General features: G+C 33.7%; 3 protein-coding genes and 1 long non-coding RNA gene across 5 annotated transcripts in view; 1 reads left to right on the top strand and 3 right to left on the bottom strand.

The window, feature by feature from the left end:
* Positions 1 to 264: 264 nt before the first annotated feature.
* Positions 265 to 11,913, bottom strand: LOC126770983 (uncharacterized). Its single transcript, XR_007669504.1, has 2 exons — positions 11,619 to 11,913; positions 265 to 483 (listed from the first exon to the last, which is right to left on the bottom strand). It is a non-coding gene; the product is annotated as an uncharacterized LOC126770983 (long non-coding RNA).
* On the top strand, positions 2,006 to 11,089 carry LOC126770928 (chorion peroxidase). The gene is made up of 11 exons (XM_050490540.1): positions 2,006 to 2,258; positions 5,714 to 5,845; positions 6,316 to 6,655; positions 6,922 to 7,141; positions 7,275 to 7,449; positions 7,668 to 7,795; positions 7,903 to 8,085; positions 8,220 to 8,547; positions 8,726 to 8,857; positions 8,933 to 10,525; positions 10,693 to 11,089. The coding sequence occupies exons 3-11, from the start codon at positions 6,374 to 6,376 to the stop codon at positions 10,844 to 10,846; spliced, it is 3,195 nt and encodes a 1,064-aa protein (XP_050346497.1). The 5' UTR covers positions 2,006 to 2,258; positions 5,714 to 5,845; positions 6,316 to 6,373; the 3' UTR covers positions 10,847 to 11,089.
* A 1,215-nt stretch (positions 11,914 to 13,128) lies between the features above and the next one.
* On the bottom strand, positions 13,129 to 14,541 carry LOC126770960 (inositol monophosphatase 1). Its single transcript, XM_050490590.1, has one exon. The coding sequence runs from the start codon at positions 14,523 to 14,525 to the stop codon at positions 13,533 to 13,535; it is 993 nt and encodes a 330-aa protein (XP_050346547.1). The 5' UTR covers positions 14,526 to 14,541; the 3' UTR covers positions 13,129 to 13,532.
* A 2,005-nt stretch (positions 14,542 to 16,546) lies between these two features.
* Positions 16,547 to 22,918, bottom strand: part of LOC126770925 (myosin heavy chain, non-muscle) — a 62,030-nt gene continuing 55,658 nt past the window's right edge. Inside the window, exons 21-29 of one of the 2 annotated variants that reach the window (XM_050490538.1) lie at positions 22,574 to 22,822; positions 22,187 to 22,357; positions 21,802 to 22,056; positions 21,504 to 21,623; positions 21,269 to 21,418; positions 20,943 to 21,125; positions 20,367 to 20,530; positions 19,621 to 19,671; positions 18,629 to 18,765 (exon numbers count right to left, since the gene is read on the bottom strand). In XM_050490538.1, the coding sequence (XP_050346495.1) occupies positions 19,644 to 19,671; positions 20,367 to 20,530; positions 20,943 to 21,125; positions 21,269 to 21,418; positions 21,504 to 21,623; positions 21,802 to 22,056; positions 22,187 to 22,357; positions 22,574 to 22,822 (1,320 nt within the window). In that variant the 3' untranslated portion in view covers positions 18,629 to 18,765; positions 19,621 to 19,643. Of the gene's footprint in view, positions 18,766 to 19,620; positions 19,672 to 20,366; positions 20,531 to 20,942; positions 21,126 to 21,268; positions 21,419 to 21,503; positions 21,624 to 21,801; positions 22,057 to 22,186; positions 22,358 to 22,573; positions 22,823 to 22,918 lie in introns of both variants that reach the window. The other variant, XM_050490537.1, reaches the window with a different exon arrangement.

Below are 22,918 nucleotides of genomic sequence, written 5' to 3'. Positions count from 1 at the left end.
AAAATCAATGAACAAAATCAGTTTAATCTAAGCTATTGCGTGAGAACAACAAACAAAAAGAAATAAAAAATTTCGAAATTCTTTCGACCCGTATCCAACGTTATCATAAAACAAGTAAAACATTAAAGAAACGTATAAAAATAAACAAACAGAAAATATTTCGCAAATTCCTGAAGCAACTCGTCGAACTGTGACAAGTTTGTTTTATCACAGCCTACAACGGCACCATCATTCTTTTAAAATGATCACACTTAAACGAGAGAATAGTGTTAATTTATTGTTTATTGTGATTGTGAATAACGTAACAAGTTGTTTAAAATATACAGCTCCTAAACGTCCTACAGCTGGTTCACGACTTGAATCAAGACGTCCGACGAGATGAATTTGCGCAAGTTTTCGCCAAAATCTGTTATGGTCTCAACCGCCTCGTTCGTCTAGATGCAAGTTATAAGAGCACAGAACCCGAGGTCCTTCGTTCAAACCCTGAGAAAAAAAAAGTAAAAGTTATTAGGTTTTTCTGTCGATAAATTCTAAGGTCTAGAAATTATGCACATACATATGTGCACAAGCATGTGCTTGTGCACATATGTATGTGCTACATAAATGCCTACATATGTTTACAGTAAATTGCATACTGGCTATATTAATGAACTGATCGCTGATCGAAGTTAGCTTAAACAATTTGTATTTTATTTAATCGTTAATAAGGCAATTATAGAATACAATTTTCCAACAATGGCTTGGACCGCGTGTCCCACATACGTGGAAGAGGGGTAATTCTTATATTGCACCCCTAAGAACGTGAAAAAAAAATCATGATGGTCTGTATAGAAGAAGAAACAAATAAATAAACAAACAAACTCACTTTCACATTTATAATATTGGTAAGGATTATTACTTACTAATACGCAGTAATATCATCATTTTGTAAATTCAATAATGAAATACTCTTCTAAGATTACACAAGGAAAAAGTTACACATTACAAGTTACAAAATAATAAGCAATTTATAAAACTACTTATATTGCAAAATCACGTTTAGAAAGCACTAGATTTTTAATCTGATTCTCAATTAATTGAAGCTGTGAAAAGGAATTTGATTATTTTAATATTCAAATAATCAAATTTCTGAATATTAAAATTTAATTTGGTATTATATTCATGCAAATGAGAAAGAATAATTAACAACATTATTGTGCATTTTTGTGAAATCTATATTTATTTATCGATTTTGTAATTAATCGCGAACAAACTTCGAAAAAACTCAATCTAATCGACTTTGCTTAATTAGTTTTATTTTAGTCGATTTCTTTTTTATAGCAAAAAAAACATATTGAATAAAATTATTATTTTTATAATTTGGGATATAATTATATATTAATAATTTAAACAAATAATTTAGAACCATTTGGAAAAGAGTAAATAGCACGTCATTTATTTATTGATTCATAAACTTTATAGGATCCAAATATATCACCATAGCACAGGATATTAAAAAATACAGCTTTAGTGATTGCTTCCATACAACCTTTGTCACAAAAATATAACTATAAGAAAAATATATCAATACAATATATAATTAATAGATTATAATAACTTTACCATACTATATTTATAACTTAAAATAAAAATAATAAAACTTACAATTCCAATAAAATACATGTATAATATAAGACAAATGGATGTATTTATTGTTAATGATACAATAAAATTATAGTAGAATTTTCGCTTAACGCTACTTCGAGGACTTTTTTATGTGCTAAAGATATAAATTTGTAAACTATGATTGTTTTTGCTATAAAACAAGATGAGAAAAAAATAAAAAACAAATTATCTATAAGAACTATGACAAAAACGTAAGTTCCAATGAGCGTTATTAATTCAAAATTAACCACCTCAACGGCAGCCTTCCGTGGCTTGTTGACAAACATCTCCCTTACGACACTCGGGTAGAAGTGGAAGTATATGAACGTGAGCCACCCTCCCCTCATCACAGTGCCGCGCGGTCGCGATGGCGGCCACACGCAAACTGACATCACGCGCCAAATTCAAAAAATCGAACTCATTCTAGTCAATTTTTTTAGACTGATAGCATGACTAAAGATGACTTAAACATAAATAGAATAAAAACAGACTAATGAATGAATACAGACATTTGACTGTGAAATGCTTTAACTGACTATTGACTGTGACAGTGTGAGTGACTTGACTTGACTTTTTGACTGGATTTTTGACAAATTACGAGGATATATTAGAGGGTATGTGTTTTTCTTTGATTTCCTGAAATAACATTATTTTTAATAAACAAAAATATTATAAGTAATTATTATTATAAAAAAATAATAAATTTATGATATAAATAATCATATTAACATATTATCTATCTAATGTTAAAATTTTAATTTGAATAATTTTAATTACTTCTAATCTTTAAGTTATGTAAGAATTACTTAATTATTTGTAGACTCGACAAATTGATGTATAATATTTTTTTAATGTTTAGTGCATTTACGACCTTTTATTTTGAGCAATATAAACATAACAATACTCCATTTTTTAATTTAAAAAGATGTATGTAGAGATTTTTACTGTATTCGACCAACCATGTTTTTTTAAATATATCCCTAACATTTTTGTATATTTTTTTCTATGATGAACACCGACTTTATTAATAATAGAAACAAAATAAATTGTCCAACGATTACGGGTAGCTACACAAACAATTTATTTAAGGTTTTTTGTATGAAGTAAAAAAAAGCAATTAAATTTTTTTTATTTTTAATTAGATCAAAAAAATTACTAAATATTTTTTATATTTAATTATATATATATATAGAAAAGTATATATATATATATATATATATATATATATATATATATATATTATTTTTTTTTTGTTTTTTCTAAAATCAAATAAAAACCTCGTACAAATTTCAATATATCGAAGAACGTGTAACATCGAGCGAAAGTTGTTTTCGCTTTCTCTAGAATAAACAAGCACTCGAACAACATCCGAGAGAAATTATCTCAATCATACGCTAAAATACGATAATTTACTACAATTATTATAAAAATTCTATTACTGGAATATAACGTTGATCAATAATTTGATATATGAAATCAATCTAATAGCCCAATTGATTGATAAAGTGACACAATGTTGATTTGGTATTTTTATAATTTTATTTATTTCAGCCATTATATAAAAATACAATAATAAAACAATCTTATAACTTCTTATTAATTACATTCGGACCGGCAAGAAACTGTACTTGTAGTCGTAACAAATTAAATAACATCTTAATAAAATACAATAAAATCTTGCCTGAAAATCAACATATACTAAATTAAGCTTTTTATCGTCTATACAATTTGGTTTTGTGTAGTATTAATAAAATTATCATAGTATTTACAAAATTTGATTCTGCAAACTGTTACCATGCCTAAGTAAGGAATAATCGACTTTGAACATGCATACTTACTGAAAGGGCACACTTATTAATTTACATAACTACTTAATAAGTGTGCTATGCTACTTAAGTACTGCGTATAATGAACCCGAGAATTTAGTGGCCAAACCTTAAGCCATTAGACCAAAGAAACAGTTAATGAATTTTTATACTCAAATGCTTTGCAAAACAAATGAGGCGTAGCAAGCCCAAATAGCAAATAAAAAGCAAAAAAAAAAGCAATAAATTACCCAAAATTTTATACGAATTGCTTGATATGTTCAATTTTATTTTATATTATTTTAGCACAGTAACTATGAAACGGAAGTAAATTATATAATACTTAAGAAAAGCTACTATAATACATTAAAAATAATCTAATATTTCGTTACAGTCAATAATTTTCGTTACGTAACACTAAACTCTTAATTTAGAGTAATTAATTCTTAATATTGTAATTGCGATTACCATCTTATTTTATGATATAATTGAATATTATTCGAGAATACCTTAACACTTTCTCTTTTAGGATCGTGTTATGTTTAATAATCATTTTATACAAATTCATTTAGACATGTATATTTAGTAGTATATCGTAATATTTTAAAAGTTTTAACTTCACATTTAAATTAAAGTTCATTAATGTTTTTTTTTTAAATCAGATAGAATTATTATATCTTATAATGTTAATGTATTGTTATATATTTTTTGATGTGTTGGCCAAATTTTGCAACTAAATTTTAAACCAGTTTCACCCACCAACTGACTATACTATTTTTATGAAAATTAGTTAAGAAGATTGGCAAATACGCCACTTATTTTGAGGGCCACCTGATAATAAGTAATCACCATCGCCCATAGTTATGTTTCTTGGCCTGTAAATACACTGGCTTACTCACCCGCCAAACCGAAACACAACAATAGACAAACAGCCCTATCAGGTTTTGTGCAAACCTAGTTCAATCTAATTTATTAAATTAAATTTGTTTTTAAGTTTCATTTAGTCATTTTTAAATTAATCACTGAAAATATTTCAAAAATATATGTATTTTTTATTGCTTATATGTTACCATTACTTCCAGAGAAAGTCTACTGAATTCGCTCTAGTAAGTGTTAATTTTACATTTGATAAAGATATCGCTATTTTAAACATTTTATTTCGAAATATGTTCTCAGATAACGATTAGCATATCCGCCTAAATCCGATTAAATTGCGTATCCTCCAAAGAGGATACATTATATTTATACATTATTATAATATAAGGATACATTATTATATTTAAATCATAAAACAATTATAATTTATAAATTTTTAACTCGATTTAAAAAAAAGGTCATGAAAATACCTGTTTAATATTGATCAGGAAACAGGTGCTGTAAGGACGTTTCCCACCATATTAAGCCGATAAGCTCTCGAATGATGATAGGACAATCATCTAAATGATTTTATATCTAACATTAAAATATATTAATTTGTAAAATTCAGCATGAACTTTGGTTTTATCTTTAAGTTACATAATTAATCTCCACTGCTTACCAGATAACATCTACCTACATATGTATGCGTGAGGAAGAAAGTTTATTTCGTTTACGATTTAAATATTTTAAGACGGTCAAGGAACTCGTGAAAGCATCATTATCATCTAATAAATATTTATTACTGATGATATCTCTAAGTTCTCTTCGACCACTCACTACATATATACATATATATATACAATATGTCGATGGTGAATTGTTTGAAGATTGATTTACAAAGCTCATTTATATCTCTATGATTTCGAACACGGAATCTATAATTATATATATGACGTTTGACGAATATGGGGAATTATAGAATGGTATCTAATGATATTGATGAATTTTAGTTTTCAATATACCGTCACATCTTGCAGTCAGCCTGTCACATAGATAATACCACTTAGGTTACCTTACGTCAAATGTTATGCGATGCGATGAAGACGGTTTTTAAGCTTTATTAGATTATGAGAGTAAGGACATAAAGAGTGCACCTATGTTTGCGCACACACTTGTGCACTTATATGTCCTGCGGAGTTGGCTTATCTCTCGAGATCGGCCGCCGTGGCCGATATCGGTCAGGTACATCATCATCATCATTAAATATGCTGATAGAGTCACCAAATTCTAAAAGTTTAATATATTCTTCTATAGATATTTATATAAATACCTTTTATTCGTATTAAATAATTTTATATTAATATTTAAATAACTTACTAAACGTGATCGTTTCTTTTTGTCAACAGTAACAATGGCAATGGTCTGGAGAGTCGCACGGAGGAAAGCCAGTTTCCAGGTGCAAGCGCATTGCGACAGTCATCTTTATTGGAACAATGTCCACTACGAGGACCTCCTAAATGCCCACCAGCTTCTAAGAGGTAATAATAATTGCAATACTTTTATCACTATATCTGATAGATCAAAATAAAAAAGGCTAAATGTATAAAAATAATTAATTTATTAAATGATTAACGGTAGGTGCAATTTAAGTTGGCCCTCCTAATGTTTTCTCAGTAATGCTTTTGATAAATAGCAGTCGACTAAATACGTAATATTGTATACCTTTCTAGTAATCCCCGCTTTCGTTCCTAACACGTGTGTCTGCGCAGCCACTCGTAACTAATATCTGACCGGCCAACGTAAATGCTCACATTGTAAAAACTAATGCATTTCTTAATTATAAACGTTTTTTTAGTTATACAACAATTGGAACAAGGTAGTATGTATTCAGCAAAGATCAGATAGAAAGTCACGTTATTTGTTTCATATTTTTTTTAAATAAAGGAAATCTTAAATAAGTTTTTAATATCTACAAAATTATTTACCAAAACTATCTATTTGTCACTAGATACCGTACACACGATGGAACTTGCAACAACCTCAGCCGCCCAAGATGGGGCGCCACCATGACACCAGTCCAACGTTTCTTACAACCAGTCTATTCTGATGGCATCCAAGCACCTCGTAAATCTATCGTTGGTACCACTCTTCCGTCGGCAAGAGAAATTAGTGCATTGATTCACGAAGACAAAAACGCAGAGAACCCTGGTATAACCCATTTACTGATGCAGTGGGGACAGTTCTTGGATCATGATGTAACATCCTCCTCCCAATCGAGAGGATTCAACGGTTCAGTGCCCAGATGCTGTAAGGATGGAGGGAGAGATTTTATACCTAAGGAGCTTATGGTATTTAATCATTATTTCGAAGTAACAATATTATTTAAGTTCAATCATAAGTCCTTACCAATTATATTTATAAACTGTATAAGCAACAGTATAAAACCGAGTACGTACTGTAATTAAATAGTACAATACTTTAGGCGTATAGCCCGATGTAAATTTCAAATCATTACTGCATCATTTGTTTTTTTGTATAACATATGTATTAATCCAATATATATAATCCAACAATTAATTCTTAACAATTATGTAAATAAGTTATATACTTCCAGCACCCAGAATGCATGCCTATTGCCGTGCCACCATCAGATCCGTTCTACGGTCCAAGGGGTGTTCGTTGTCTGGACTTTGTGCGTTCATCCCCAGCTCCTCGAGATGACTGCGCACTAGGCTGGCGTGAGCAGTTTAACCAAGTATCTGCATACATCGACGGCTCTCCGCTATATGCTAGCTCTGCTAGACAATCGGACAAACTTAGGCTGTTTAGAAATGGTAATACTATGAGACTAGAGCGGTTTTAAAAAGTGGGAAAGAATTAGGCGACAAAAAATAATAAACAACAAATCTTTCATTTTACTAGCAACATAAAATGTTTCTAAATATTAATTGTATTTGATTTCAACAGGGATGTTGCAATACGGACGTGTTCAGCAGCGCCGACCACTGTTGCCTCCAGACCGTGACGAGCTGTGTCGTGGGGGAGCTGTCTCCACTGATTGCTTTAAGTCTGGTGATGCGCGCGTCAACGAACACCCAGGTCTCGTCGCAGCTCACATCGTATGGCTACGACAGCACAACAGGTGCGAAAAAGTTTCAACAGCTTAATACTTATAAAAATGTTGGCCAAGTTATTGTAAACGTGATATATATAGTTGATATTGAGTGTTACTACAACTGACGTGTTACTTATGGTCTGATACGTAATAGAATTTAAAAAATTACTTGATTTCAATAATTCAAATCATTCTCTTTCCAATTATGTCAATATCGAATACTGTAACAATATTTCTTATAACAGAATGGCTCAAGAACTCGCACATTTAAACCCCCATTGGAGCGACGAAAAGATCTACCAGGAGACTCGCAAGATCGTCGGCGCCATGGTTCAACACATCACCTATAGAGAATTTCTACCCATTGTTTTAGGTAAGAAAAAGCTTCTATGGTTACTTTATTTTTTAGACTTAACAAAACTATATCTAATAAGATGTATTCTGAAGGCTTTTAATAAAACCTACACTTGTTTCCTTCAGGATCTGAAGTAATGCGGCTGTTTGAACTTGAGCTACAACAAAAGGGCTTTTATCGTGGCTATAGTCCAAAAATCAACGCAAACCCAGCTAGTTCCTTCGGCTCTGCTGCTTTTCGATTTGGACACAGCCTCGTGCAATCCTCCTTTGTCCGTTTTGACAGGTTTCATCGCCCTATTAACAATAGTGAGTTTGTTTCTTTTATATTAAATAAATATAAGTCAGTTCCATTTTGGATTATGTAATTTATTAAAATTTAAAAAGTTAAGCAGACTCTTACTTAGAAGTCAATAAGCCAATAACAAGCCTTTTTTTGACAGACGTCTCCCTCCACGATGAACTAACTAACCCATCTAATATCTGGAGTATGGGCGCCGTAGATCGCCTTCTTCTTGGCATGGTAAACCAACCTATACAGAAACGTGATGAATTTATCACCGAGGAGTTGACAAATCATCTTTTCCAAACTCCTCACTTTAGTTTCGGTATGGACTTGGCGGCTATCAACATCCAAAGAGGGAGAGACCATGGAGTCCCAACATACACAACTTGGAGAGAGCCCTGTGGATTATCAGCTATAAGCAACTTCGAGGATCTATTTAGAGTCATGCCAGCGAGAGTTGTTAGGAAATTGAAGGTTTTATACAGGTATTTTAATAATTATTTACCTTTATATTAATTGTTTTAAGGAAAGGATTTTGAATCATTTTTATTCTTTTATAAAAATAATCAATCAAGACAATTTTGAACGTATTCGTAAAATTACAAATCGTAAAGTAAAAAACCAGATATATGAAATTTATTTACAACAAATAACATTTTTTAGACACGTAGATGACATTGACCTATTTACTGGTGGCATGGCAGAACGCCCTGTTGTTGGAGGCTTAGTGGGACCGACATTTGCATGTATCATAGCTCAACAATTTTCCAATTTGCGGAAAGGTGATCGCTTTTGGTAAGTGATAATAGTTTAGTAATTAAATCTGCTTTAAAAATTTTGAAACTGAATACTCTTGATTTATAATTTTAGGTATGAGAACGGAGGATTCGAGTCTTCGTTAACGCCGGCACAGTTGCAACAGATACGCAGAATATCTCTAGCACAAGTACTTTGTCGTACATTAGATTCTATTGACAGCATTCAACCATTTGCTTTTCTTTCCTCTGACAACCCCGATAATGAAAGGATATCATGCCGTAATGGTCTGCTGAATAACTTTGATTTATCCCCTTGGATTGAAATACATTCAGACTCTAACAATGACGTGAGAAAATCTGATGAAGATGCACCAACTACCTCTAAGCCTAGACGAACAAAGCCCACTACTGCTGGACCTATAACAACTACTAGAAAATCTCAAAAAACAGCACAAGCTAATAGAAAGAAACCAAATTCTGTAAACGACTCAAATAAAACACAAAGTCATAAACTCAACACAACTGACATTAACGATAATGACCGTACTGATAATAAAACTACAAACTCAAAGCCCAATATAATAGTACAAGCTATAGACGACAAACTAGACTTTAGGAACAAGACTAGACGTTACAGCGACGTCGACATCAGTAGTCGTTACAACCCGACTCGACAATACAATGACTATTACGACGACGTACAAAACGTACAATCCGTAGTTATTAACAACTTACCAAATAAAAAAAGACCTAGCAGACCTTACATATCTGTGACTGAAAATATAGACAAATACACTTACTTGATAAATTACGTACCGAGACCGACTCAATCATGGCGTAAGACTACAAGACGAAATCACGACAGAGATGTTGTTAAAGTTACTTACCAGACATATGACGATACATACAGACGACCAAACAGACCGTACTACAACAGAGACGATTTAGACAATGACTTTGAATCACGTGACAACAAACCGATTGTACCCGTGACAGAAAACTTTCCATCCTCAGCTAGAACGAATGACGACGATAGTTTTGAACCAAGAACTACAGAAAAAACTGTTATGACTGACCGACCAAAACATCCGACGGAGAAGTCTTCTAAAGTTGACACAATTGATCCAACGACTGAGAACATTTACAAATTACTAACATTCGGATACGTAGGTACTTACAGAGGTGAGGCGATCACCGGTACTAACAAAGACAATGCACGTATTACTGATAATGACAAAAGACATAACGTTATAAGTAAAGACTTTTCGACTGTTGAAACCGAGAAATATGACGCTAACATTACAGATGACTTAAATAATACTAAACTTTCAACTTTCATCCTTTATGAGACTGCGACTAAACCTTACAGCTTAAATAGACCGACAAGACGAAACGATGACGAACATTTGACTGTAGACACAAAAAATAAATACTTTTTTATGCATAACGTTTTGCGCAAATATCCAGATGGATCGTCATTGGCAGATTATAACCAAAACAAAGGAGAAAAAACAAATGATAATATAAAGAAGAATTCTCAAACATTAGATAACTTAGGAATAGAGGAAAGATCGGGAATAAATAAATTATCTTCAAATATAGATGAGTCAAAACCAATTAATAGTAATAAGCCGAAACATAAGAGACCAGCCAATTCCGTGAAAACGCCATCTGTAGCTTTCCAAATAATACCAAGTGAAAACAAGTAAGAACCAATATTATGTTAATATTATTACTAAACAAAACTGATATAATAAAATTAATATTTTTGCTTATAATAATAATAATTTTTGAAAATATCTTACTATATTAACAGATATTTTTAATCTAATGTTTTTAAAAATTGTCTTAAGAGTCAAACATTTTTTCCAGTCCATCACAGTGGGCAGTATATGACGAGAACGAAGACCTTCTTGGAGGATTTCTTCAGAGAATGCCCTCCATCAAATCTGATCCCTACGCCCTTCGAGAAATTCCTCGACCTATGGACTTCAACTCTTTAAGACGAAGGCCTGGACGAATTTAACAATTGAACACTTTAGGAAAAATACACTTCGAGTTTTATAATACTAGTGCTTAAGGTGTTCAATAATTTAAAACTGCATAAATCTTGCCTATCTGATTGCTATTATACAATTCGAACGGCATCATTCAATTTTTTTATGTTTATTACAGGAATATAAGAAAGATAAAGAAATATTTCTGGTAAATATTAATACTTTGTAACGTGACAACGCATTGACTTAAGACTTATTATGACTAATCGTTAAAACATTTTTAAAGTTTCATTAAAATAAATTAATACACTCGATTAACAAGAAACCTGAAAACTAATAAAAGCAAATGCACTTAATTTTGGTCATGCCAATATTAGTCGCAATTACATCCATGACTGAAATGACTGTTGACTTTACCGAAGGCAATTAACGACTTTACTTAAGTAAACGATAAATACTGAAAGTGCTAATGACTGAACTGAATATCTAAAATGAATACGATAACAATTATATTGTTAAAACGTATTTATATAATTTAGGCGATAACTATTTGAACCTTAGTATTTTAGTTTTTCTTATGACTGCGCAAAAAGGACCTGACACTGATTATTGACTAACTTATGCGACTTGCACTGACTGTTATGTTATATTTATGGAAATATACATACTTACTTCTATTAATTGGACCAAATGGTGTTCCTTTCGGTATTTTTTGTAACTTTTCTATCAAGATACTTAAATAAATTATTAGACTAAGTAAGATACTATAGATAGAAAATACTGCTATTGACTAATACTCACCTGCTACTGACCAATGAATCGGACTGAACACAGCGTACATTACGAATTACCTTCCAAAGACGTTTATGACTGAACAAATCTGACAATTAGTATACTGACAATACTAAATCTTGTTACTATATGTATGTTATACTTCGTTTACTAATCACTGCAACGCTACTGACCAAAACTGACTATTGTATTTTATGACTTGAAAATAGTTAATATGATAAAACTATTTAGGATAAAAAATACATCTTGATGGATTTACACCATCCAAAAAAGTATAGACAAATACACATACTTGATAAATTACGTGACATGTCTGACCAAAGTACTTTTCTTACTGACTGAGATTAACTTCCTGAGCTGTTATTAAATAACTTACCATTTCGACTTTTATGACTATGACTGTACTGACTGATTACAGATGAATAAATTGACTCTATTTTGACATATGACTTCCATTATAAACAAAGCACTGTTGACTCTGATAAAGATTTACGGTATAATAATTTATAAGCACTAATTTTCAGCAGAGACAAATATTATGTACCGACTTAATTTGGACTTATCGTATTGTAGATAACTTTACTATATAAACCCTACCGACAGTTTTGTATTTACAGCAACAAAAATTAATATTATTATGACTGTTAATATCGACCTATCTGACTTTGAAACAAATTTTGACTGACATTTATAATAATAATGACTATTTCAGCGATAAAGCGTGGGCTTTATCGCTGAAAGTAATAATTCTGCTGTGAGTAAATTTTATTATATTGCATTTGTACTGTTATATTAACGGTTAATGATATAATGCGAGCAAACGATAAGGGAAATTATTCTCAGAAGGATATTAATAAAATTAATATTTAGAGTACAATAATTATGACAAACATAACTGAATATATATGATATAATATAAGGTTTTAAATAAATCTTAGACTTTTATTATTAAAATTATAGTGACTTGACAGATGACTGTAAAAATGTCAGAGAAAGACGAGAGATTTAACTAAGACTTAATATAAGAACTGACTGACAGAATGTTTATTATAAGTTTTTGACTGAAAACAAGCTAAACAATAATAATGTATAGTATGCAAGTAATGCACTTATTATGATTAACATAATATACAGTGTTCTAATGTATGTTCACAGCACAGGAGTAATTTTAGTAAATAATTTATAAATTATGTATTTGAATCCATTTCTTTGAAAAATTAATTTAAATCCACCGACATTAAATATAAGTTATTCTAAATGTTAAATGATTTTTAAATAAAACATTTGTTTTTTTAATATAACATTTAATTTTTGTTACAATTTTTCTAATTATCACAAAAAACACATCAAATATTATGTCAAATATTGATAACATTATAAACTTTGTTTGATCTCTAACCTTTTAGGGTAAAAAATAAATAATTAAGAAAATATATCACATTTATTTATTTAATTATAATGTAATATATATATTTGTCAATATTATTTATCCTACCTTCTGGTATTACTTCCTTTAAATATTACTTTGGCTGAAAACATGAAAAATAAATTCACTTAAGCATCAAATATGTATTTTCCAATAACATTTTATTACATATAAATAATTAAATTAATCAAATGACTGATATTATATAATTTAAATTATATTTGAAACTTGTCAATAATAGAAATACTTGAATACAAATATATTCCTTACTCTGTCAAAATGGTACAATGTGTGTTACACAAATAATTAATAAATGTATAATAAATACAATAAAATCTTTTTGTAAATAAAAATAATTATTAATTAATTTAAAAAAAAAAACATCTACAACATGTAGTCCTTATGTTAACATCAAATAACAACTAATGAAAATTAAGCAACATAAAATGCAGCCGGAGATTCTTTTGATCCCTTGTTATAATTATTAAAAATTACATTTAATCCCTCTCTGGATAGTACTGGTGTAGCATAGTAGCCAATTCCTGGGCCAGTTCTTGGCTACTAGCACACAGGACTCTACGAGAAAGGATATCAAAAGGCCCTCCAGCTGGGTCTATACATACACCACCAGCTTCTCTGACTATTATATCTCCAGCTGCAATGTCCCATGCATGTATTCCAAACTCGAAATACGCATCTGAGCCTCCCAAAGCAACCATAGCCATGTTCAAAGCAGCAGATCCTACTGTTCTCGCTCCTTGTGCTTTTGTGACTATCAATTTGAAATTTTCAAAAACTATTCTCTGTTTCTCTTCATCACGGGCTGTACCAGCCTCAAACGATATAAGTGCATTTCGTACCTCCTTCACTTGTGAAACGTGAATCTGTCTGCCATTTAAATATGCCCCCTGACCCTTCTTTGCCGTGAAAAGCTGATTCACGATAGGGTTATATATAATACCAGCGACTGCCTCTTTATTGATAACAAGCCCTAGTGAAATACAACTGCTAGGGTAACCATGAATGAAGTTAAGGGTTCCATCAACAGGGTCTATTATCCATGTTGGCTCGTCTGTAAGTACGCATTTACCACCTTCAAATGCTGATTCCTCTCCTATAAACTTGTGACCTGGAAATTTCTGGGAAAGACCGCTAATTAAAGTCTCTTCAACCTTTTTGTCTATTTCGGTGACGAGATCGATATCCGAAGACTTAATTTTAAAGTCCTTGCAGCCACTAGTGTAATCTGTTATAAGGTTTCCGGCACTCTTAACCAGTTCCAAAGCAACCTCAAAGTACTCATCGATTGCGTCAGTCATTGTAAATAAATAAATGTACGATAATCTAAGGGGCTTGATGTAGAAAAATTTAACGTAAGAACGCTTATAAATTCTTTTATTGTAATGTATACAGCAATTAACACTGTTTTTTAACACTTCTTTCACGGCAAAAATCTGATTGTAATAATTGCATTTATGACAGTTTGGCATTTGGCATTGGCGTTGACAGTTAAAAGTTGACACTTCAAACTGAGGATGAAATTTTGTTCTGTCAATGTTATTTTACACTAGTTTTCGCCCCCGGCATAATTCGTAATCCACTAGGCTTATGTATTGCAGCGATAATTATTAATTAATTTATAAAAAATATTATTTTTTTCTTATAAATATATAAATTAATAATAAATTCATAGGTTGCTTGAAGGGGCGTTAACTACAAAATGAGCGAGAAAGCGAATGTGTAAACACTAGTCCGTCTCGCCATCCACTTGGCGAACGAAAAAGGCTCATTTGTGCACACATGCGTGCGCGTGATTAGTCTCGCCACTAGTCTTGCACTCGCGCGATTGTGTAAGTGCGGTAATAAAGATCGCGACTTAAAATTAAACTTTGAGTGAATGCAAAATTACAAAAATGACTTCGAATTATTATTTTCGATCGTTTCATTACCCCAGCAATATTGAAAATATAAATTTAATAGAAAGTATGCTAAGTAAATCAGACATTTTAAAGCTTAAAAAAAATATTGTCAACTTATTTTCTTCTAAATTTATAATACCACATAACATTGATTAATTTTTATTATATTGTGCGATTGAAATTTTTCGAATGCACTTTTTTATAGTATATTTTACATAGTTTTTATAGTAGGTAGGCGGACAAGCAGATGGGCCACCTGATGGTGAAGTCTAATTTCACTAAAATTCTGCCACATGTGTATTCCACCAACCCGCACTGGAGCAGCGTGGTGGAATAAGCTCCAAACCTTCGGCTGTTACTCAACCTTCAAACCGGAATACAACAATACCAAGTACTGCTGTTTTGCGGTAGAATATCTGATGAGTGGGTAGTACCCAGACGAGCTTGCACAAAGCCCTACCACCACTGAATGAAAACCTTTTTGCTTTCAGATAACTACAATCACTAGGTAATTGTTGATTCAATTAATTATAAAACTTTTAAAATATAAAACAAGCTTTTAACTGTAATTATAATAAATATATTTAGTATGTTTGTTTTTTCACGAGCAACAAAAAGGTGTGAAAATGATTTGAAAGCAATTGCAAGATTTGAACCACAGATTCTTAATGGATACATAAAAAATGTTCTTATTAAAAGCTTACAAACCATATTAGAATTAAAGAACGTATAAAAATGGAGATATAATTGTAGAAATGATTAATGATATTCTTTTTGTCCTATTGAATTAAATTTTAAATAAACTATCTTAACTAAATAAGTAAAAATTCATTCGTTGCGTTTTATTTTGAAAGCGCTAAAATTGGAACCTTCGTGACTTTGCTAATAAGCGCCGCGATATTCCCCAAAATACACCTCAACAAAAGCAATCGTTCACAGCTTAGGTTTGTACAGAAAACTAAAGATAAATTAACAAACAAAATTCGTATACTGCTTTTAGTGCTTATGTGGCCTTGGTGTAAAGACGTGGTTACGAATACTTCAGGCGGAACAAGTTGCGTACAAAGCGTACAATTGCGCATAGACAGATTTGAAAACCAATCCAATTCCAAATAAGCGAGCCATGTGTCTAACTTACCGAGTTGCCCCCAATGCGTAAGCACCTTAAGGGTCCGTTCACACAGACCGGCTCGGAGAGGAGAGCAGATTTTTATCACGTTGGAAACAGTGTTTTGAGTGATTGTAGTAAAGTTTATTTTTGCATTTGCACCTTTTTTGTCATTAAAAATGCCTGAACGCGCTTCGTGTGAAGTAATAAAAGGAGCCGACCGGCTCCGCTTGCGTGCTCTTTCTCGCTCGCGCAGCCGATCGGCTCTGATTGCGTGCTCTTTCAGATTCTTTTGCTTTCAGATCTCTTCCAGCCGGTCGATGTGAAATAGTTGGCGGCTCCGCTCCGGCCAATTCCAAGCGTATACGACCCGGTCTGTGTGAAAAGAAAAAAGCAGGCCGATGCTCTCCGAGCCGGTCTGTGTGAACGGACCCTTATAATTCAAGGATAAAAAATAAAAGGATATTAAATAAAACACGTGATCTTAAAAATCATGAAAAATTGTTTAATTGGCATACCAACTGACAACTTGTTACAACCTATGACCAATTTTACAATTATCAATATTGTTAATAATTAAATATAATATTTATGTAAAATATGTTTATGCTTCAATGGTTTACTTACATTTTAATTTTATATTATTATTCAGAAACAAACTATATAATAAAAAAGGGGTCGTTACATTAATTAAGACTCGGGATACAATTGTATAAAATATTCAAAAGATGAAAGTTTTTTTTTTAAAAGGCATATAAATTTGCGTCGGCGACGAAAAACAAACGTTAGACGCGTACCACGATAAAAACCTAAGGCCACAATTTATTACTAAGTTTAACCTAAATCTAGTTTATAATTGAAGCGGCATTCTAGCGCATACCTTCGCAACGATAATACCAAAAGCTAGTGTAAAAAAAAAATATCACCTCGCCAGCGCGTATGTACATTCCGCTGACGGAGCGAATCATAAACAGACGAAACCTGACCGGGTCGATACGAATCGACAATTTGTTCTTTATACGAGGCGAACAGGTCCCTATACACTCTAAAATGATAAAATATTATCAAAAAAAAAAATAAACGTTTCGTAATCCAGTAAGTACAAACATCGCCTCGGACGCATTTCGATTGTACCAACACGTCTCCGGCTAGCTATTAGCGAGAATCTGACAGCTAACCATTACTTAAACTAGTGTTAAAAAAATTTATGGCAACTAAGCGCTCAGTGCACCACACTGATATTATTTACACCATAATGGGGGCACTATCGACCCGATGCGATAAGATTTCATTAAAATCGTTTTGATCGTTGTATAATAGGGTTGAACGTGCCCCGATGTGAAATTAACAAATCGGAAAAGGTCATTTTTATAAAAAAAAATATTGTCGCAACGGCAGTCTTTGTAGTCAGTCGCGATAAATGCAGTATGAAATTTCTAATTTGCCACAAAACATAATACTTCAATAACTTTAGTACGTCCAATTTCATCAAAATATCACCCAATGAGTAAATTTTAACTCGTCACCCGTCCGACTAAGTCTAGTCGACTGGAAACTAACTCGATTGTTCAGGAATGTCTCGATATTAATACTGGTGTGGGAAATATAACCAATGAAACAGACCGAAAGGGATTCGACAATTTCTTTTTTTTTTCTATCCTGCGATGTGATGACGAAATATTTAAAATTGGAATAGATCGACAGCAGATTTAAAATTTTTTAAAAGGCAAAAGTCTTGTAAAAAAAAAAACAAAACAAACAACAATTCCGCCACATCACACCACAATATATGCAATTTAAAAATGAGCACCAATCCGCAATCAGTTATGAACGAACAGTTCATTTCGGTGCAATTCCTTCAATAAAAAAAAAAGTAAAAATTCGTTATATTATATACTGACGTTAAATATAACCTTATTATGTATATACAATCGTTATTGCGATCGACGTCTTATATAAAAAAAAATATGTAAAGTATTCCTCTGAATACTAATACAAATTATAATTAAAATTTACTCGACTTATAACATGTTTGCAATAAAAAAAAGAACTTTTAGCACAACGCAATTGCAATCGTAGATACAGAATTAGGCTCCCGACTTAACTTACAATTAAGCGACGGTAATGTAAAACATTTATACAACGCTGTAGGCATGCAAAACAATATAATAATAATAATATTAATATAATTAAGATTTACGTTTCAAGCGATCGTCGACTACAACATTGTACATACAAATTAACGGTTCGAAGCCCGAGCACACGATTCGATATTTAAAGTTATTTCGTATTAAACAAAAAAAAAAAAATAGGCAAAGATAATTAATTTGAAAATTGTACTTCCGTTAGAACACCGAGATAGCAAAACATATCCAACGCTGACGTGCAAGCTCAGAATCGAACCTTCGTTTACTCTTACAAATTTTCAAACATGGCGATCGGATAAACATTTATCAATCGAGTAATCGATTTATAATTACAAAGGAATAAAAAAGGGTAAACAATATTGTGAACAATTATCAAAATAACGTTAGATAGAATCGTGGTCTGGACGGGGGCGGTCACTCGAGCGAGTTGGCGGCGTCCGTGCCGTCGTCGAACGACTCGTCGCCCGACGCGGCGCCCGCGCCCGGCGCCAGCGACGTGCGTTTCACGCGGCACGACGACGAAGCGCCCGACAGCCCCATGGGCCCGCCCTGCCGTCTGCGCGGGACACCACACTCATATGTAGATATACACACACACACACGTGCATCACGTACAAAACGTAAACAATAAATAACACAAATAGACCAATCGGTCGAATTAAAACCGACTGACGCAACGGAGGCGAGGTTACTATAGCAATGTTTTGTTTACGTTTCGTACTACATATAATAAAGCAATTATACATTGATTTTTATGATGGAACGATGATTGAGTACTTTATCATCTAAAAAATTGTTTGTGTTATGTCTGTGAAGTATTATGATTATTATTAAAAGAAATATTAAAGTAAAACAAATTGAGTTTATCGTATTGAAAAAAAATAGATTCAAAGTTAATATAGTTTTTAAGAGAGAATTTAAACCCCGATTTTACAATGGAAACAGAGATATAGAAACAAACCCATACGAACAGAAGGACAACACAAAAAGCCCTGATTAAGACACACAGTTATTCATTAAAATAAGAAAAATCTTCATTAAAAGATGAAAAAGCTCCAAAGGCGTAATAGACTAATTCAAGCTACATCCTCGACACGCTACCAAATAGCACTTTATGAATTTATTTTAAATTCAAATTTAGAAAAAGTTCAAACTTTTAAATATAAAAGCAATATTAATATTGATGTAAACTTATTTGATTAAAAAAAAAGGACATTTTTTTACAGATACATATTTATGTAACCTTTTATTTGGCGGGTAAAATATGTAACTAATATTTTAAATAGGATTAATATATATATATTTATACATACATATATTATAAACAGTTTTAGGTTACTTTTTAGGGGGTGTTTTTTTGTATTCTGGCTAATGGTAGCGTATTTCCAAAGCGATCCTAAGCCATCGTTACCTCACTCGTCTTCTGTTGACAGCTTATTCACTATCATCGGTTAAGTTGGGCCTAGACAATCACAAGCATCAATCATCATCATGTTTCGAAACAAACTCCGAAAGAACGAGGCCATTTAAAATAAGGAAAAATAATTAAAATGATGATTCTCGGCCTTACTTACAAATATTGCGTAGCGACTGTTCAGTCGAACACTGATTTCTCCCTTTCTCTCGTTAATGATTTGACATTCGAAAGAAGAAGACACAGCATTGTTTAACTAATCACCCGCTAAACAACGTTTATAAGTATGGTTGTATATTTTATTGATATTAATTTATCGAATGCGTGTGAATTTTCTAGAAGAATTTTGTTTTAATGAAATAATGTTAGTGTAACAAATGGAATGATTACATAAGATTCAGGACAATTAACGTTCTTAGCATGTAGCATAGTACACAACATATTTGCACCACTAAAGTGGGGCACGGTGTAAATACATATGGGGTTAAAAAATATTCTCAAGTATTTTAAAAGAATAATTTAAACTAATTGTTATAGAGTAAATATTTTGATGGTTGATGACACACTACTTTTTCAACAAGAATAGAAATAAATTAATTATACAACTTATTAATTGAGGCGATTGTAATTGAGAACACTTTGTAATTAACCTGCAGAGTTCGTCTGGTCCCAGTGACCGTGAAACGAGGTTGAGGTGGTAAAGTGGAAGATATTGTATGGCGGTGGTGATGATGATGAGTTACCTAAGCTTGTTGCGCAGGTTGGAGCACTCCCGAGCGAGGGTCTCGTGCGTCTCGAGCAGGTCCTCCAGTTCTCGCTGCGCCTTGCGCTTTCCGACCTTCTCCCGCTGCACCTCCTCTTCCGCCTCATCCACTGAGCGCTTAAGGGCTTTCACGCGCGCATTCATCTGCAAGAACACACAGATTTACATCATTATATAGTGGAAATAAAACACCATTCATCCTTACGGGCAAAGAGTTTATAAGGGATAATTTACTGATGGCAAGAGAACACCTCGATAGTTAGACAGTGTCGTCATAAAATGCATTACAATTATATCGATTGTCGACGTAACAGCCGTTGGACCTGATTTGATGTCCCTTCTACTTGAAAAACGTCACTCATCATTGATAGTTCCAGTCTTTATATTGAGAGTGGTCTCATCGTGTGGCGGTAACCGATAGTGTCCACACTGTTTTGATAAGCTGATCACCGTCATATTACAAAACTTGAAGTAGTTGCATGTAAGATAAATTATTATACAATACAATAGATAAACTGTAGGGTATTTCAGATGTGGTTTCAGAGGTGGGTGATACCTTTTCGATCTGCTCCTTGTACTGGTCAGCATGTCTGCGCTCCTCGTCCAGCTGCAGCGCGAGCTCCTTCATCTTCTTGTCGAGTTTCCGCGACGCCTTCTGCTGCGCGAGACGTTCGCGAGACTCTGCCTCCAGCTGCTCTTCAAGGTTCGACACCTTCAGCTCCAATGACGTGATCACGCCCTAAGCACACACACATGTAAACATTACAGCAACAAATAACATATATATTTTCAAAATAACCTCAATCTATTCGGCAAAGTTTAATAAGTATAAGTACAAAATATTATATCACCTAACTATAAGAAAAATTTTGTAGTTGGTACCTTGGTCTTGGCGCGTCCAGCGGTCTCCAGTTCGGCGAGCTTGGCCTTCAGCTCCTTGTTCTGTCGTTCGAGCACCAATTTTCCGCTTTCTAACTTCTGCGTCGCCGCCTTCTCCGTGCCCAGCTCCATTGTGAGCTGGTCTATTTGGTTCTGAGGATTTCATTTATAATTTAATATAATTGTTGAACTGATTATAGTTCTGATTGATTACGATATAGTTCTTAATAACAAATACCTGTGACTTTCTGAGCCTGTCGTTAAGTATCTCGTTGTTGGACTGTTCCTCGTCCAGGTCCTCCTCGAGCGCTGCTATCCTCGCCTCTAGCCGCTTCTTCTCGTCCACTAATAATGTGACCTGTAGTAGTAATATAACATTTGAGTTTGTTCGTCCCACATGCCTTATACTTTCGTTTAACAAACAAAACGCACGATAGGTTTTTATCTTAATAACAAATTTCACTTGTAAGGCTCTCTTAAGGAAAGCGTTTGTTGTCATGAAGCGACTTCAGAGCGGCACCGCCCGAATGTTGTACCTTGGCGCCGGTGGCGGTGAGCTCGTCGTCGCGGTCGTCGCGCTCGGCCTCGGCGTGGCGGCGCGCGCGCTCGGCGGCGGCCAGCTCCTCGGCGTGCTGCAGCGCCTCGGCCTCCAGCGCCTTGACGCGGCGCTCGGCCTCGCGCGCCAGCGCCGACGCCTCCTCGCGTCCCGCGCGCGCCTCCTCCGCCTCGCGCGCCGCCTCCTTCAACTGCACCGTCAGCTTCTTGGTCTGCTTCACGGCGTCCTCCTTGACCTGTATCGAAAATCACTTTCATATTGACACATTTTTTCAAGAATTGCAGTCCGATATGTTTTCAAATTATATATATCCAACAAAATAGTACTTGAAATAATAAATATAATATATAACTACGAATAGTCACCTTGTTAGCGAGGTGCAGCGCCTGCTCCGCGTCCTTGAGGTCCGACTCCAGCTTCTTGCGCGTGGCGGCGGCGGCGGCGCGCTGCTTACGCTCCTCCTCCAGCTCCGCCTCCAGTTCTCGCAGCTGCTTGACAATACCGCGACGTTTCTCCTCGCCAGCCTCCTCCTTGGCCTGCATACACGCATTAGTTATTATACTTTTTTTTATTCTACCTTATATACCTTATAGTATTATTTAGAGAAATTCTTAAAGAGTAAAAACAAATAAGAGGAAAACTGAGGTATTCACCTACTGAATCTCTGTCAGATCTTAAAAATGTTGTACTTCTATAATATTAAAAACAATCTAAGTTTTTCAAACGACCGTTTATAACGGAACGCAACCGACCTGGAGATCTCGCTCGAACTGCGCACGCATAGCTTGCATGTTGACCTCGAGACGCAGCTTAGCGTCCTCGGTGAGCTGTAGATCGTCCTCGATCTCCTCGTTCTGCGCCTTGAGTTCAGCGAGCTGTGACTCGAGCGCGCGCTTCGCCTTTTCCAATTCGTGAACGTTCTTATCGGCCGTGCCCTGTGTGTTGGCGAGCTCGTCCAACTCGGACTGCAGGAGTCGCTTCGAACGCTCCAACTCCTCGATCTGAAAAATACCAACGTAACACGGTAAATTATCATCAAATTAAAAAAAATTAAAATCAGGGACATATATATTCTAGTAAACTTTTTTCAAGTGGCT

This window comes from Nymphalis io, chromosome 9, assembly GCF_905147045.1.
Source record: "Nymphalis io chromosome 9, ilAglIoxx1.1, whole genome shotgun sequence".
Lineage (NCBI taxonomy): Eukaryota > Metazoa > Arthropoda > Insecta > Lepidoptera > Nymphalidae > Nymphalis > Nymphalis io.
This window is presented reverse-complemented; position numbering and strand designations above follow the sequence as displayed.

Bases quoted from the DNA above. Each gene is read 5' to 3' on its own strand.
- LOC126770928 (XM_050490540.1), top strand. From the start codon at position 6,374: ATGACACCAGTCCAACGTTTCTTACAACCAGTCTATTCTGATGGCATC. The intron at 7,450-7,667 runs GTGCGAAAAAGT...TTCTTATAACAG, and splicing joins TGGCTACGACAGCACAACAG to AATGGCTCAAGAACTCGCAC. The intron at 7,796-7,902 runs GTAAGAAAAAGC...TGTTTCCTTCAG, and splicing joins ATTTCTACCCATTGTTTTAG to GATCTGAAGTAATGCGGCTG.
- LOC126770960 (XM_050490590.1), bottom strand. From the start codon at position 14,525: ATGCCAAACTGTCATAAATGCAATTATTACAATCAGATTTTTGCCGTG.